Consider the following 16,977-nt stretch of genomic DNA (forward strand, 5'->3'; position numbering starts at 1 on the left):
TATCTGAGCTTCCCCAGTCAGTTAAGGTCCCTTAACTTCTGAGCCTTGTAAATTTCATGAGCTTCTAAGACTTCTTTAAATATCTTATTTATTTATCTGCTTGTTTGTTTAGTGCTGACGATACATGAAAAGCTCAGTTAGTGATAGTAATAGTGACAGTCAGAACCTATCGAATGCTTACTGCATGCAAATGGTTTTCATAAGTGCTTTCCTGGTTTAAGTCACGTAATATTGTAACTTGTTAAAGATAGATGTCCTTTCCTCCTCCTAAAAGTAAGAGCTAACTCAGGACACATTCTGTCACTAGCTCAGATTGTGTGTCTAGCTGCTTTCCCCAGGTACTACTCAGACTGGCCCCACAGTTTGCCTGTGTTCTGTCTTCCAAATGAGTATCTCTCCATGGTACTGAGCACTTCAAGACTTGATTCTTACTGCCCTGGAATAAATTATTATGCCTCTAATTCATATTAACTACCTTAAATTGATTTTCATGGCACTGATTAAACATTCTCCTAAAGTCCAAATGATACTACTGTATTGTTGTATTGTATTCCTTTTAAGGCAAAGAATGCAAGTTGGGGTGAAGGTGTTTAAAAGTTACTATGTAGAACATTTTTCAACACACTTGATGTTGAATGCTGTTTCCTTTTCTCTAGCCTCTGAAGAAAGCTGTTAGAATGATGGGCGCACCTAATCTGATAGCAGACAGTATGGAGTATGGACTCAGCTACAGTGTCATTTCATACCTCAAAAAGTTGAGTCAGCAGGTAATGTCAGAAAGTAGAAGTGAGCATTAGGGATTTGACTACTAGCTAACATTTTTAATAGTCTGTTTTTATTGCTGTGGTACTTGGGTCAAACCCAGGGTTTCTCATATGATAGGCAGTTTGCCACCAAGTTAATATCCCTAGCCAACCTTTTCATTTTGAGGGAAGTTAATCCACGTCAGACTTGAATTTGACTGTCTTCCTGCCTTAGTCTTTTGAGTAGCTGGTATTACAAGTGTGCTAAGACTACAAGCAAGTTCTTGTTGATTCTACATTTTTACAATTTCTCATTTATGAATATGGCTTAACATCCTATATATGATTTTTTTTATTTTTTTGGTTTTTTTTTCTTCAAGATTTTAATTTAGAAAGATGTTTTCCTTAGGGGGAAAAATACCATTCTTTGTGTTTTAAATCTGTATGTATTTTCTTTCAAACCCAGAAGCTTCTTTGGAACTGTTTGTAAAACTATGGGATTTTTATTTTTCTGGCTGTAAGCTCTATTAAGATACTGTGACTATTAAGCAGAAGCAGTTTACTCCAAATCATGAATGTCTTTTTAAGTTTTCTAGTACTTTAGACCTCTCTCTGCAATTTAAAAGGAATCAAAATATGGCTAAAGGTACATCCAAGTTTGCTGCCTCTGTACATGTGTATGCAGTTCTGTGCTGAAGTGTCTTCAGGTGTTTGTTGTGTTATTTCCTGTTGCTTCTGAATGGGGAATGTTTTATGAAACAAACTTCATGGTTTATGTATGGTGGGTATTAATAAAGTAACTTGAAGGAATATTTATCTAGTTGCAAAAGTTTGAGTTGTATTATTTTAACTGATAAGGTATTGTTATTAAGGTATGTTTTTTGGCTTATCTATAATTAATGTAAACTATGATTACTTGATTTAAAATTTTTATATTCAATAAATAATTTGTGGAAGAGCATAGTCACTAGCATCTGATTTATGAATGTGTAGATTGTATTGAAACGGTTTTTGTTTCTTTTTACTTTAGGCCAAAATAGAATCTGATAGAGTCATCGGATCCGTAGGCAAAAAAGTAGTGCAGGAAACTGGAATTAAAGTCCGAAGCCGGTCACATGGGTTGTCAATGGCGCATAGGAAAGGTTTTCAAGTGCTGCAGGGTATTTCGGAGGATGTCCCCCACAGGTTGCTAGACCTTAATATGAAGGAGTACACTGGGTTCCAGGTTGCTTTACTAAATAAGGTAACAGTCAGTTTAACATTGCTTTAGTTGTGCTGTATTCTGTCATAGAGCAAGTTACAGTTTATATTAACAATTTGTCTAGGCTTCAAAAGACCCATTTTTAAATGGCTGTAGAATGATACTTATATTATCACTGAACCATTGAGTTTTAGAGTTAAAACAGAAATTGTATATATATGTGAATGAATGAATTGATAATGAAAACAAAGGCTTAAAGATTGCTTGAAATTACAGAGCTGATATTAGAATTCACAACACTAAAGACCTTAAGATGCTTTATAACTTATTATTAAAATTATTTTCTTTTCAGCAACTTTTCTGTAGATGAAAATATAAAGGGTCTGGGATAGCTGAACCAGTTTTAGAAAAGGAATAAAGTTTGGAGAACTTCACCCACGTGATTTAGAACTGAAAAACTGCTGTAATTACATCAAAGTGATTGTGTGTGGTTAAATCAGAGGAGAGGTGGAATGGAATAGGGCAGGTTCTCACACAGTCACTTAACAGAGGTGCTGCGATAATCAAAATGGGAAAAAGCCTGCTAAGAGGAGCTACAGCAGTGGATATCCCTACACAGTATAATCACCTCAGATTATTTGAAGTAATGATAAACATAAGAATTAAACCTTAAGCATACAGAAGAAAAAAGAAAAAGTCTTCATTGTGGTTAAAGCCAGTGAATATTTTTTTTTTGTAGTATAACACAAATTCAAAAAGAGCGCAACCCCAAAGAGTTGGTAAATTGAATCTTTTTAAGATTAAATATCCACTCTTAGTGAACTGGTGTAATTTGCGATGTAGTTAAATAGTAGACTGATTGCCTAACATCTGAGAGTCCCTGGTTTCACTCTTAGTACTATATATATTAAAAAGAAGAAGAAGGAAAGAAAACCAAAGTAGGCAAGGTACGGGTCAGAGAAGTACAGAACTCGTGATAGAAGACTGCTATCAAGAGAATTGGCATCCGGACTGTGGACGTGTTCTAAGCTAGCTGTGATGACGTCAGCCAGCCATAAACTCACACTCTGGTCATCAGGCCACGTGCTTAGGTGTCAGAGTGGTGTTCAGAACCTCCCAGAGTTTAGAGAAAGGGTTTGTTAACTGATTTGCTTCCCTTATCCAGAACATCTTAAAACTTAAAGGTTGATGTGAAATTATTTTGTTGAGCTTACCATAAAATTGCTGTCATTTGGCCCTAAACTGGTGTAGTTAATATTATATCATGTGTCTTTGTTTTCTTTTGCTCTTTCAAAGCTGCCTAGTTAGCTTAGATATTTTATATTTCATTTCTGGGTCATGCTTCAGGCTGAAGAGATCTTAAATTCTGTTTAGAAGTATTTAATCCTTGGATGTGTTTGTGTAGGATTTGAAGCCTCAGACCTTTAGAAATGCTTATGATATACCAAGACGGAATCTTCTGGATCATTTAACAAGAATGAGGTCTAACCTTTTAAAGAGCACCCGAAAATTTCTTAAAGGCCAGGATGAAGGTTAGAATATGATTTTAAATATTATTTCTATTTTTAAAATAACTTTTCTTTATAATTTGTAAGGGGATGGTAATATACACTGTATAGGCTTATAATATTCTCATTGTTAATTCAAACAAATGTAAAAGAATCATTCACACATATACATTTACATAATTAAAATTAAAAATGTTTTCAAAGGGTAATTTATTCCTTATTTTCTACTTTACTTCTTCCTGTCACTGTTGACCACAAATCTTCAGACACGTGGACACCTACAGTCATTTTCTTGGGCTATGTTAGCATCTGATGGTTTGACTCTGGGTGACCATTTCATGACACATTCTGCTACTTCCTTGTTTTTATGGCATCTGTTGTAAATCACATCATTAACTCTTGCTATGACTAAAGCCACTGCACTTGTATATTCTTGTACTAGTTTCACTCTACTATTTTCTAAAAATTGTACTTTACCTAGAAGATAAAATTAGTACTTTAAATTTCACTTTTGAAGAATTCAAGCTGTTGCATTTATACATGTTCTATACTAACTTCCAAAATGGGGATGGTATTCATATATGGGATTGCTAGCGTCATTATTAGAGACAGTAATTTTTGTTGTTGATATATTCTCTCTGAAAAGATCAAGTGCACAGTGTGCCTATAGCACAAATGGGGAATTACCAGGAATACCTCAAGCAAGTACCTTCTCCATTGAGAGAGCTTGATCCTGATCAGCCTCGAAGGTTGCATACGTTTGGCAATCCCTTTAAACTGGATAAAAAGGTAACTCTGAAATGTTCTATGATAAAATTTGTTGGGTAGCTGTTGTCAATATAGCTTAAATTATTTTGGGGGAAGAATATCTAATTATATTATTAATATTAAAGTATTTAATTTATCAATTAAAGAATTGAGGTTAGTTATAACACTTAAGAGTTGGGTCGAGGGGCTTGGGGGATGGCTTAGTGGGTTAAGTGCTTGCCGCGCAAGCATGAGAAACTGAGTTCAAGTCTTCAGAGCCCATATAAAAAGCCACACACAGGAGCACTCATTTATAATCCATGCCCTCTGGTGGGTTGGGAGGTAAGACAGCTGACTCCCAGAAGCTAGTGAGCCAGCTAGCCTAGCATGCACAGTGGCGAGTAAGAGACCCTGCCTCACACAAGGTAGAAGGTGAAGACTTATGCCAGAGCTTGTCCTCTTACCGCCACATGCACTGTATGGCATGTCCATATCCACACTGACAGGAATGTTCCCCTCCACCCCGACACACAGACAAACTGCATAGAAATTCACGAAAATGGCATTTTCTCTGTTAGCATGGAGTAGAAAGGTAGATAGATATCAGAGGCTATGAGGAGGATGAAGAAGGGGAACATAAGGATTAAAGGGTACTAAGTCCCAGGTTCAGGAATAAGTTTAGTGAGCTCCCGACAACATTGCTATTCTAGTTAATAATAATGTGTTATGTATTTCAAAGTTGCTAAAAGAACATATTTCCAACATCTTTAACCCCATCAAAGTTGATAATGTATTAGCCATGTTAATTACATTGAATCCTTTTTTTTTAAAGTTTTTTTTAACTTACATGCGTATGTGAACCTGTGAGGTATTCTCTCAATGTGTAGAGGAGCTTTGGGGCTAAAGGAGTGTTCTGTGTCTCCTACAACTGCATTCTTAGTGTTTGTAAACTGTCCTGTGGGTGCTGGGAACAGAACTTGGTGGGTTAAGAGCAGTAAGTGCTCTTAGCTTCTGAGCCCATAATTAATTTTTTCTTCGTTTTTTAAATCTGTGAATTGTGTGTTTGTGTGCACATGCGCACTCATGCCATGGCATGCATGTGGAAATCAGAGGGCAGAGTTTTGTGGAGTCCGTTCTGGCTCTCTCCCACCTTTCTTGTGATCCAGGCTTTGAACTCAGTCCACCCGAAGCACCTTCACCTGCTCTCCCACCTTGCCCGCCCTTGATTAACCCTTTCTACACATTATCATAGATCAAGCTGTCACGTTTTATACTATAAATATGTAGTTATTCATCAGTTAAAATAAATGGTGGCCATTTATTAAAAAAATTATTTATAAATCCAAGAACACTTTATATCTGTTAATAGGGTATGATGATAGATGAAGCAGATGAGTTTGTGGCTGGACCTCAGAATAAACACAAGCGGCCTGGAGAGCCAAGCATGCAAGGGATCCCGAAAAGGCGCCGGTGTGCCTCTCCACTCTTGAGAGGCCGAAGGCAGAGCCCTGCTGTGAACAGTCACATCGGAGGGAAAGGACCACCTGCACCCATGATGCAAGCACAGCCAGGTCTTATTAAACCCCTTCCTCTGCATAAAGGTAGCACTTTGGGCCTTTCAAATACTACTTGCTATTTTGGGGTTCCTAAGGGAAGAGATTTTTATAATAGAAACAAAAAAGATTGTTCAGCAGAGTCCAGTGAGTATTTATTGTGAATTGGTATGTAGTAACTTCGATGTCTTTTTGATGAACATTTTATAAATTCGTACTTTGCCATGTTCTAAAATGATATTAGCAAATCTTCAAATATTTTGAAAAATGGTTTTGGAAGAAATATTGTCACTACCAGCTAAAATAAATGCTTTTCAGTTCAGTAAAACTCCACAACTATTAAATGCATCTTATACATACTACAGATGTGAGCAAGGCTGTAGTCATTTCTGTCCTCACACAGTAGGCAAGGAAAGAAAGTAATTCATCAATTACAGGTGTGATAAATGTTAGAGAGTGTATTCTAGAAATACTTGACAGGAAGAATGTCTGGATGAGGGGGAATTAAAGCTTTCCTGTGCTTAAACAGTCTAAAAAGAGTATGCATAGAAATACGTAAGGAGAAAGGTATTAAGACCTGAAAGAATTCTGTTACTGTATTGGTATTGGGGGCATATTTAGTAAGAAGAGAATGGAAAGACAGAATTCAAATCAGGGGTGGCCTTTGAACCTTTTATAAAGATTGTGTATTTTATTCCAAGGATGATGAGAAACCATTGAATAGTTTAATAGAGGTAGTAACCTAGTTAGTTAGCATTTTATGTATGGGAATCTAAGAAACTTAATAAGTCAATGTTTTTATTAATTGCACATAGTGATCTCACTGGCTTATTATATAACATCTTAAATGAAGAGAAACCCAGTATTATGTACCATTTGATGGAATTATACACTACTCGTCTTCTCTTAAATACTCTTGACTCTTCTCCTCTGCCCTGTGTTGAATATCGGTGTGACCAAGCCTCTGGATCCAGTAATTGCATGGGAAATAAAAGAGACAGAAAAACAGGCTAAATAACAAAAGAGGGATACAGTCAGAAAATTTAGTTTATAGGGAAAAAAAAATTTGCTGTGGGTTTTTTTCTTTTCTTTTTTTGTTACTGAAAAACAAAACAAAAAGAGAGATGCAGAAAGGTTTTATAGAGTCAGAGGACAATGCATGCACCTCACTTGGACCCAGAATCAAATAAGATTAAACCTTCAAACACAAAATGTTCAAATAGCTGAGGGGTGTCAATACTGACTGGAGAGTTGATACTGTTCTGTAAGTGTTGTGCATCCATAGGGCCTGCTTAGTGAATGCACACGGTTTGACCTGACAGCGTGTCTTGAGAAACAGTAGGCAGGTTGGGAAAGGCAGTAAGTGAGAGTTTAATAGTGTGTTGATGGTTGCAAACGATTTAGAAAACAAACCATGCAAATTAGAAACATCTCTTGGTTTCTGGCTGTCTTAACTGCCACCAATACTTTTTTTGTGTGGAATAAAGAACAGAAAGCTTTTTCCAAAAAAATGAGAAAGAAGGATGGAGATGAAAAACTAGTTTTGAGTTAAGCTGTAAAGTTAGACTAGTGAGTAATCCACGATGATGAAAATGGTGGTTTTGCTTGCGAGTGTTTAAATACTGGCATCGTGGACCTAGTATATAGAAAGGTTAAAATAAAGATGGGAGAGACCATTAACTCCACCAAGAAGGCAAAAGGAAATGAAATGACCCAGCTTGCTAATGAAAGAATGCTGTTTCTGTTGAACAAAATGGGTGTGGGTACAAATTGATTAGGTATAAGGGTGTGGAAGAGAGTCCTCATCCAGGGCTTTGCATCTCCTATAAACAGGAAGTAGGTGTACTGCTGAGATAGAGAGGATGACTGGAAAAGTTAGAGCTTGGAAGAGAATGAAGGATATCTGTGGGGAAGGGAGAAGGCATGTAATAGGCTTGCTTGCTAAGTAGTGCAAAATCCAAACCTAGATGGTAATTGAGACCGCAGTGGTAGATCTGGCTCCTATTTTTCCAGCTATTATCATCACTCCAATTAAATGCCTACGGCTAACAGACAGTGTAAACTGGCCATTAAGTCTGGTGTTCTACTTGATAGATACCATAGTGTGGGGTGTTAGAACTATATCATTGGAACTTTGGTAAAAGTGACCTAGCGTGGGATTAAGCCTCATAAAGAAGAAAGTGTATGTATTGCAAGAGCCTTATTATTAGAAGAAAGTAGAGGAGTTATAGAGTAAAAGTTCATCTCTATTAAAGACAGGGAGCTGGAATATTGCGAAAGGATGCCCCTGCGTCTCCTGAGTTGTAGGTGCGGAAGGTGAAGTGGGAGTAGGGAGTTCTTTGAGGTCAGATATTTGGTAGATGACACTTGCATAGACATTGGTGCTATAGAACTTAGTCACACCGGAGCATGCTGAGGATTACCTGGAGTCCTTGTTAAACTTGTTATCATGCAAATCAAGACTGGGACACAAAGGAAGCATTGGAGAGGCTCTCCTGAGGCTGACTCCACGTTGAGTTGTAAGAATCTCCTAGAATATCAGGAGGGGCTTAAGAATGAGTGTACAGTGAAGGAGGTGGCAGACGCATGTGCACTGATCTCAGGATGAAGATGGTGATGAAGGGATTGGGTAAGTGACAGGGTTGCTCGAAAGTGCATGAGACCTTTTTTTTTTTTTTAAAGAATTAAATATGAGAGATTTTAAAATTACATTTAAGAGGTGGAAGAATCAGTAACTGTCTCACTTTTACACTCAAGAAGAAGCAATTTGTACTCCACGTTTGAAAAGAAGGGCAGTGGTTTGTTTTATTTTTTAAATAGGAGAGCTTGCTTTTCATTAAAGCAGAACTTATTGTGATTTTTAGCTTTAACCTTAGACAAAGGCTAAGAAACAGTTGTGGAGAATTATCAGTAAAGAAATGTTTACAAACCATGGGGTAGGTAGAATTTAGAAAGTATGATGGAGGGAGATGGGAGAAGTAGAAACCAGGTAGTAGAAACATTGAGATACAGAACCCGAGGGCTTTAGCTGGTGCTCTGGAGGCTGGTGAACAAGTCTTAGGAGTCATGTCTAAGAATCTTATATTTATTGTCAAGCTAGTAAACTTTTGGGTCCACCAGTCTAATGAGCTGAAGTGAGCACCAGATTACTTTGCATGGCTATGGGCTGAAAGGATAGATAGAAGACAGTGTGTTCCGAAATGTGCACTATTTGGTGTTCTTTGCAGAATCTTGAGCAATAAACACCATTCAGCATTTACTTTTCTCTAAAGAGTAACAGGTTTCTAAAGACAGAAGTAGGCTTAAGATGAGGTAGGTAGGACTCTTAAGCAAAAAATAACAATGACAATTTTAGTGGTGTATGTACTGAAAACTTGTTCAATAACATTGCTAAAATAAGGCAGAAAAACAGGCTAAAATTGGCTCTGCTATAAATGTCTTAAGTTTTAAATTTTAGTTATTTGTAGTAATTGTGTTTCTTTAGCATTTCTATTCTATACTTTAATACCAGAGCTCACTTTTTGTTCCATTTCTTTGATTTCATTTCAGAAGCCACTAATGATTCAGTAGTAGACGATGTGGTTGAAAATCATGTTGCCGACCAACTTTCATCAGACATGACAACAAATGCTATGGATACTGAATTTTTAACATCTCCAGCCAATCTTTTGGAACCATCAACTAATCATACAGAGGCCCTTGGTCATGAACATTTAGGAAACAATGACCTCACTGTTGGTGGATTTTTAGAAAATCATGAGGAGTCAAGAAGTAAAGAACAAAGTGCTGAAGAGAATATACCAGCATCTTCACTCAACAAAGGAAAGAAATTGATGCATTGTAGAAGCCATGAAGAGGTCAACACTGAACTAAAAGCACAAATAATGAAAGAGATCCGAAAACCAGGAAGAAGTATGTATAGAGACAACACTTGTTACTTTGTCTTCAATTAGGCAAAAACAAGTCAAATTCAGTAAAAGCATACATATTATTCTAGGTTACTCATTAAGGTTTAATTTCATATTCAGCTGGAAAGCACTAAAATAACCTCGGTACTCGAGGTACTCCAGTATGGGCGGTAGACAGCAGGAGGCCTGTCTAAAGACTCCGTAGATGCAGCGCGTGTATATAGTGATGTATGCATGTATGCATGTGGCAGGGACCCAGAATCTGACTGTTCTAACTAGGAGTTGAAATTTTATAGCGGCTGACCCAAACAGATAGGGAGATACCTTTATAGCCCAAATTCAGTTCTCAACACTGTCCTGTGTGTGTGTAATGTTCCTCTCTACTCCCTGTCACCATGAATGAATTATGACAGTAACCTAGATCATGTGCTTAGGCCCAAACCAGAGTCATTAAGGCTGTCACAAGAGTGCAAGGGAACTGTCTTGGTTACAAGAATTGTGAGTAGTATTGGCATCCATTCAGAATATAATGACACTTGACTGTGCTAAAGTAGGCTAAGAAAGTAAGGGCCTAGCAAAAAAAAAAACAAAAACAACAAAAGTGGAAAGGTTTTATTTTTGCCATACTTTCAGCAAAAACATGGTCTGTGAAAGCTTTTAAGAGTGGTAATATTTTTATGTAAATATTTTTTCTATATAGCCATTAATTGTTTTTCCTTCTCTTTTTTTTTAAGAATATGAAAGAATCTTCACTTTACTGAAGCATGTGCAAGGCAGTTTACAAACAAGGCTAATATTTTTACAAAATGTCATTAAGGAAGCATCCAGGTAAAGAAACTCGTTTGTTGATAAATAATAATGAAATAGTTGTTGGTTTGCATATGTGATTGTTTGTTAAGGCAGTTGGGTATATACTTACATGCATTTGATTCATTGAAATGTGTGGAACTTTTTTCTTCTATTTTTCCTCTTTTAAGCTAATTTAAAGTTGTTTGCCGAAATAGGCACATAAGTCCTTGAGAAATTATGGACCTTTTCCCTGGTAAATTATTATATTCTTTTAAATTCTTGATTTTTTTTTCTTCTCCATTGCTTTTTAGTGGTGCTGTAAATCTTTAATTTCTTTCACTTTTCTACATTGATAATGATTGAGTGATTAGAAATAACCTGAAAAAGTAATAGTTGAATGCAGTCAATTTTTACATGAGAAGATAAGTAATCAAAGGGGTTGGTTCAATATCCCAGTATTATGTGCCTCGCTGTGTGAACTGATTCAGTATTGTAAAATGTAGCAATGAAGACAATGAATTGGTAAGCATAGTTGTATAACCTTTCAGATAATTACATTTTTTTCTTTCAGGACTTAAGTTTTAATATTATGACAAAACGTATTGCTTATATGATCATCTGAGTGTAAACATAGCCACCCACTAACTGTTTCTCTGTCTTTTCCTTGCTACCCATGAAGGCTTTAGATCGGCAGTTCTCAGCCTCTGGGTCATGACCGTTTTGGGGTTATGTAGAACAGCCCTTTGATAGCAGTTGCCCAAGACTGTTATAACAGTAGCAAAGCTACAGTTAGGATAGCAATGAAAACAGTTTTATGGTTGGGGGTTACGACAACATAAGGAACTGTATTAAAGGATTGATTGCATCATTAGGAAGGTTGAGAACCACTGCTTTAGACAGAAAGGACTTTTGTGTGGTGTTTCTTTTTGGAGTGGCTTGGGCACAGTCTACTTGGAATGCTGAAGATAATGCTGTATGTTTCATAAGTTATTTAAGTTATTCTGCTGTTAATGAAAAGTCTGCCTTTTGTTCAGCTCAAAACATCCCTTGAATTTTTAGTATTGTTCATTTTGAGACAGCATCTTCCCACATACCCCAGGCTAACCTCGATCTTAGGTTTCTTCCGCTTTAGTCTTCCAAATGCTGGGATTGTAGGCATGTGCCCACACACTAGTGCATCTTGGATCTAGTCGTGTTCCTTGCACATGCCTTTCTGCCACCTTTGCTGTAGACTTTAGTGTCTGTTTGCATCATTTTATAAGTAAGAAAGTAGTGGAAATAGAATGTCCAGAAATATTCTCAAAAGCATCAGTGATGTTAATGATTTTGTGTATAATTTTAATCTACCTATATTTGTTACTGAGAAACATTTTGTGTGTGATACTTGATTTCCAGGCCTTCAAATGATAGTAGAACACTGATTTTTGTAAATGCTACTATCAATTTTTTATTTTCATTTTGTAGGGACTTTTGAAATTTTGAAAAAGGACTAGATGATACTACAGTAACTGTTTTACAATTCAACTTTACTATAATGCTTAGAATTCTTGTGTATGTTAGTTTTTATTTTTCCTTTTTCTTTTTTAGTGGTAGGAAGAATAACCATTCTGTCCTGTTCCTAAGATGAGTTCTTTTAAGGAAAAACTCTAATTCAGTTCTGGTTTGAACAGTAATTTACAAACTTTTCATTAGATTCGTACAACTTTATTTTGTGTGTTTCACACACATGTGGAGGTCAGGCTAGCTTTCAGAAGTCATGCTCTCCTTTTATATAAGTTAAGAGGACGTTATGGTTGGTCAAGGTTGTCTATAACCTCGTTATCTTCTGAGTTATTTTGCTAGTCCCCAACAGATTTTTTATTTTTTAAAGTTTCTTTTTTGAGACTCTAATATCATGATATCATTTCCTTCTTTCCTTTTCTCTTCAGAACCTCTTATCTATCCCACTCTTGCTTTCAAATCTATAGCCTATTAACTTTTGTTTACATTATATATATTCCTAAATATATAACTATAATCTGCTTGGTCTTTATAATATTACCTGAAAACATACACATTCATAGGTAGGTAGGGGTGTGTGTGCGTGCGTGTGTGCGTGCGTGCATGCATGTTTTCAGGGCAGACCATTTGGTATTGGATAACTAGTTGCTGTGTCCTTCTTGGAGCAAGACTTATTTCTCCTGCTCTCAGCATTCCTTAGGAGTTCTGTGTTGGGGCTGAGACCTTCCGAGTCTCCATCCACTTTAGCATGTGTCTTTTAGTATTGTCCCTGGTCAGCTCATGGTTAGGTAGTTGTCAACAGATTGTATGTGTTGGTTTTCATTTTTTTAAATTAATTGTTTTATTTATGTTACAGACTTTGCCCCTCCTCTCGTCCCCCCACTGCAGTTGTTCTTCCCATCCCCCCCTTCCCTTTGGTTTTCTTTTTCATTGTACTTTAAAACATGATTCTTTCCCAGAGCTAGCATTCGCTTTGAAACATGCTAGTATGTACTGTCCATTAATAGGAGATTAAGAATGCTCATATTTTTCTCACACAGATTTAAGAAGCGAATGCTGATAGAGCAACTGGAGAACTTCTTGGATGAAATTCATCGGAGAGCCAATCAGATCAACCATATTAATAGCAACTAAAGAAAATAGAACGCGGCCACTTATTTCATTATCTTCTCCAAATACAAAGTAAATACAAGACTGTCGTAATCTTGTATTCATTCTTTGACATGCATTGTTGGCTATTTGAAATACTAAAAACATTCTACAGTTCCTTTCCATCATTTTACAGTGACCTTTTCATTTTAGCTTATTTTTGTAAAGTGAAAAGTATCACTAAATTTTTTTTTTCCTTTTTTCCTCTTTTTTTTTTAACAAACTAAAACTATTCTTCAGATTCTCTGCTTGTCATTGGCTCTTGCGTGTCAGTTTCCCTCAGGTTATATTTTCTTAAACCAACCTTTAAAATTGTCAGCTCTGTTAAGGTTGAACTTTGCCAAAAAAAAAAAAAAAAAAAAAAAAAAGTTACTTTGTAATTTTGGGAAAAAAGCACATACATTAAAAACTAGGTAATGTTTTGTATATACAGTTATTTTGGATATATTATTGTAAGTTGTACAAATGTATTTTGAAGAATATTTAAGAAAAGCACTTTTGTTATTCCATCAATAAATGCTCTATTTTACTCTTGTGTGGTTTAGGAAATAATCACATTTAAAGTAACTACTTAAAAACATTCTAAAACAATGGAATTCTAAAGGCCTTGCTTTTTAGCATTAAAACAATACACACCTTATTATTTGTTAAACTAATGTAATTATGTGTTACGTAGCCTGCACTGTCTTTTTAACTATGCGTTCCTAGTTTTTGTTGGCCATGCCAATATACTCCACTCTTGCCTGGATAATGGTAATACCTCAGTCTGTGGCAGATAGACAGATGGGCATTTTAAAAAACAATTTTAAAAATAGATGAGCTGGGGCATTATTGGTTTCTTAACAACTTTCAATCTCTCTTACAGGATTTAGATGACACTCAAGTCTAGCCATTAGTTAGGGTGTGGTAGCTTTAGGTTACATCATATTTGGAAATGCCTAGTATGCCATAATTTGACCCATGGCTTGCTTACCTGACTTTGTGACATGGTTCAGAGAGCATCTCTTGGTTCTGCTCTCTGATTCTTAACTTATTTAGAAGCTGACCGGAGAGGAAACAGACTTAAGATGACTGTAGTCCTTTCCCCCCTTGTTTGCACAGGATGAGGATATCTGGCACTTAACATTCTCCATCCTCACAGGCCTCCATCTTTATTTACTAAGGATGTGACCCTGTATCCTGACTCATGCACATAGTCATAGATCACTGTTGTGCCTTTTAGTGGTTTGGAGGGAACTAGTAAAAAGGTTAGAATTTTTAGATTTGGAATAATTGAGGGGGAAAAAACTTTTAAATTATTTTTTTAATTGAATTATTTTTAGATTAATAATATTTGGAAATCACATACCCTTAAAAGAAATTGTAAATATTTATAAAGGAAAGCATACATAGAGAAAACATTCTTGAGGTCTGTTATTTTAGTCAAGGGGATTTGAAACTCTGCCAATACTGAAGACAAACCCTGTAAAGAAAAAGAAACATTTAATGTGACTTGTAGTTTTTCATATAACAATTCATTAAACATTTCTTACTTCTTCAAAATTCCTGGAAGTAAATGAAGATATAATTTAGAGATGGATTTATTAAAATAGTTGCCTATAACCACACTGCTAAATTCAGCAGAAACTATACAAAATTCAGATTTATTTTGTGGTTGTGAATTATGTGTCTTAAGAGTGAGATCAGCGGGAACACTGGAGTCATTTAGATAGAAGCTATGTTAAATCAGCACATGGGGTCTGTCCTTGGCATGGTCCTCATGTCATAGGCACGGTGGATCTTCTGCCTTTACTACAATTTCCAAAATGCACCCCAAAGGAGTGTACAGTAGCAGGCTCTTCTGTGTCTGTGCTCCACTCTTCTCCCTCTTCCCCCTCCCTCTCTCTGTTCCTTTGTCTGGCATAATAATCTTTACTTCCTAATACTAAAACTTAATACGAAAATTTGCAACCTATCAAAACTACAGCTTAAGATTCCACCCACCTCAGGCTTTTGCCTTTCAAGAAATGGTGGGCAAGTTAGTTAAGTGAGTGGAGTTTCTACAGAATCCTTGTTAGCAAAGGCAAGGGAGGATGTCCTTGGGGGTAGGTACTTCATTTTTTGAGATCATGGAGTGATGCTGTGCTGGACAAATAACTCTCCAAAAGGTTAATGTTGGAGTTTTTAGATAATTTTCTTAATGTTCCCTTATGTGTCCCATTTGTTAATTGATCCATTATGTCAATATAAGACTAGTAAGCCTCAACAGTGAAGGCGGAGACTCTAAGGTTATTTTCAAGTGTTTTGCCTCTGTGTATGTAAATGCATCAGATGCATGCCTGGTGCTTGAGAAGCCCAAAGAGAAGAGGGCGTCAGATCCCCTGGAGCTGGAGCTGCAGATTCTTAGGAGTTTCCACATGGGGTCTGGGAACCAAGCCGGGTTCTTTACCAAGTGAAGCAAATGCTCTTAACCATGGCCATCTTCTTGCCCCAGCTGAAAGTTCAGAAAATTAGCCACTTTACCGTGGGTAATGCGAACAGCCACTGTCCAGAAAAGAAAAGCCACAGGGACAGGTCTAAGATTGTGGGGAATTAGGGAGCTGGTTTTTTTTATTAGACCTGAATTTCCATTCTGATACTAGAATGGTAGAAATTATATTATTGAAAGTGCTGTGTGTCTAACAGCTTTACATGGTTTTTATTATACAGTTGAATTTCAAGAATTTGTTTTTTGTCTTCTGACTGTCCCCTTTATTGGATATGAGATTTAGGTAGTGGCCCTTCTGTTCAAGGTTAGTCCTTCCTCTTTGTTTGAGGGTTTAATTTAAAACTTGTCTTTTTGTTGTTACCAGTTTTTTGTCTTGTTGTTGGTGGTGGTTTTTTTTTTTTTGTTGTTTTGTTTTAACATACTCTCTGCTGTCTGTCCTTAGTGATCAGTGCTGTTTTTGTCTATCACAGTCACTGTGGGGTTGGAGTAATCATGGTGGGATACTAAGTGCACATTGTTATGACCTCCCTCTTCCTTAATAATCCCCAAGTAGATAGTTTTTCAGGGAATGATTACCTACATCCTTTGTCACAATGTTCTTTTGATTTCTAGCACAAATATGATTCTAGAATACAAATGATTCTCAGATAAAATGATGTTGACAGTATTTTCTTTTAACAATCTGTGTTAAACTATGCTAATTTTCATTCTAACTTTCGATATTCTTTCCACAAATAAAAGTGATGCCTGATGTTTAGTTAAAGTAGGTCCACCTTGGCTTGATTTTTATTAATCTTGTTCCATACTATTGTTTGAACACTACTGAGAATTGCCAACAACTCTTTACTGAGAATCTCTTCCTTTTGAGGCCAATAATTGTTACAGGGAGACTAAGGAAAGAAAATAATTCAGGGACTATTTCCAATATTACCGAATTGTAGAAACATCTACTTCTTCTCTTGTGGTAGCTAGGCTAACCTGTGTCTGTCATCTTTGCATTGAGCTCCTGTCCTATAGTGTGCAGAAGTGTTTGGCTTTTGAGGAAGACAGAAAAACAGTGTAGAAATCTGTGCATCACTGAAGTACTAGAGTCTTTTTTATCATCTTGGCCTGAAGAAACCATCTTTTCTAAGATCAATAGGACAACAGCAAGAAAAGCAAGATTTGATTGAAGTGTGTTTCCATGACCTTTTCAATCTCTAGAAGCTGAAGTCTACTGAACTAAAAAGAGTCAGCATTAGCTACAAATAAACAGAGTGTAAAAGACATGAAGGAAAAGTTTCCTTTGTACTAAGAAGTAATTCCCCTTTATTTGAGATTATAATGGATAAATAAATTGCTAGAGAGATGGACATAAATGTCTGAATCCAGTTTTTTGTTTTTTGTTTTTTTTTGTTTTTTTTTTTTTTTAA

The 16,977-nt window shown here is 36.3% G+C and overlaps 1 protein-coding gene across 3 annotated transcripts in view; it reads left to right on the forward strand.

The window, feature by feature from the left end:
• Ints6 (integrator complex subunit 6) overlaps positions 1–16,328 on the forward strand; it is a 114,097-nt gene extending 97,769 nt beyond the window's left edge. For 2 of the 3 annotated variants that reach the window (XM_032918051.1, XM_032918052.1), the window contains exons 12-19: positions 657–767; positions 1,774–1,986; positions 3,350–3,476; positions 4,099–4,241; positions 5,569–5,800; positions 9,302–9,664; positions 10,395–10,488; positions 12,990–16,328. In XM_032918051.1, coding sequence (XP_032773942.1) covers positions 657–767; positions 1,774–1,986; positions 3,350–3,476; positions 4,099–4,241; positions 5,569–5,800; positions 9,302–9,664; positions 10,395–10,488; positions 12,990–13,083 — 1,377 coding nt within the window. In that variant the 3' untranslated portion in view covers positions 13,084–16,328. The remainder of the gene's footprint in view (positions 1–656; positions 768–1,773; positions 1,987–3,349; positions 3,477–4,098; positions 4,242–5,568; positions 5,801–9,301; positions 9,665–10,394; positions 10,489–12,989) is intronic. The other variant, XM_032918053.1, reaches the window with a different exon arrangement.
• Positions 16,329–16,977: the final 649 nt, after the last annotated feature.

Source organism: Rattus rattus, chromosome 12, assembly GCF_011064425.1.
Source record: "Rattus rattus isolate New Zealand chromosome 12, Rrattus_CSIRO_v1, whole genome shotgun sequence".
NCBI classification, from domain to species: domain Eukaryota; kingdom Metazoa; phylum Chordata; class Mammalia; order Rodentia; family Muridae; genus Rattus; species Rattus rattus.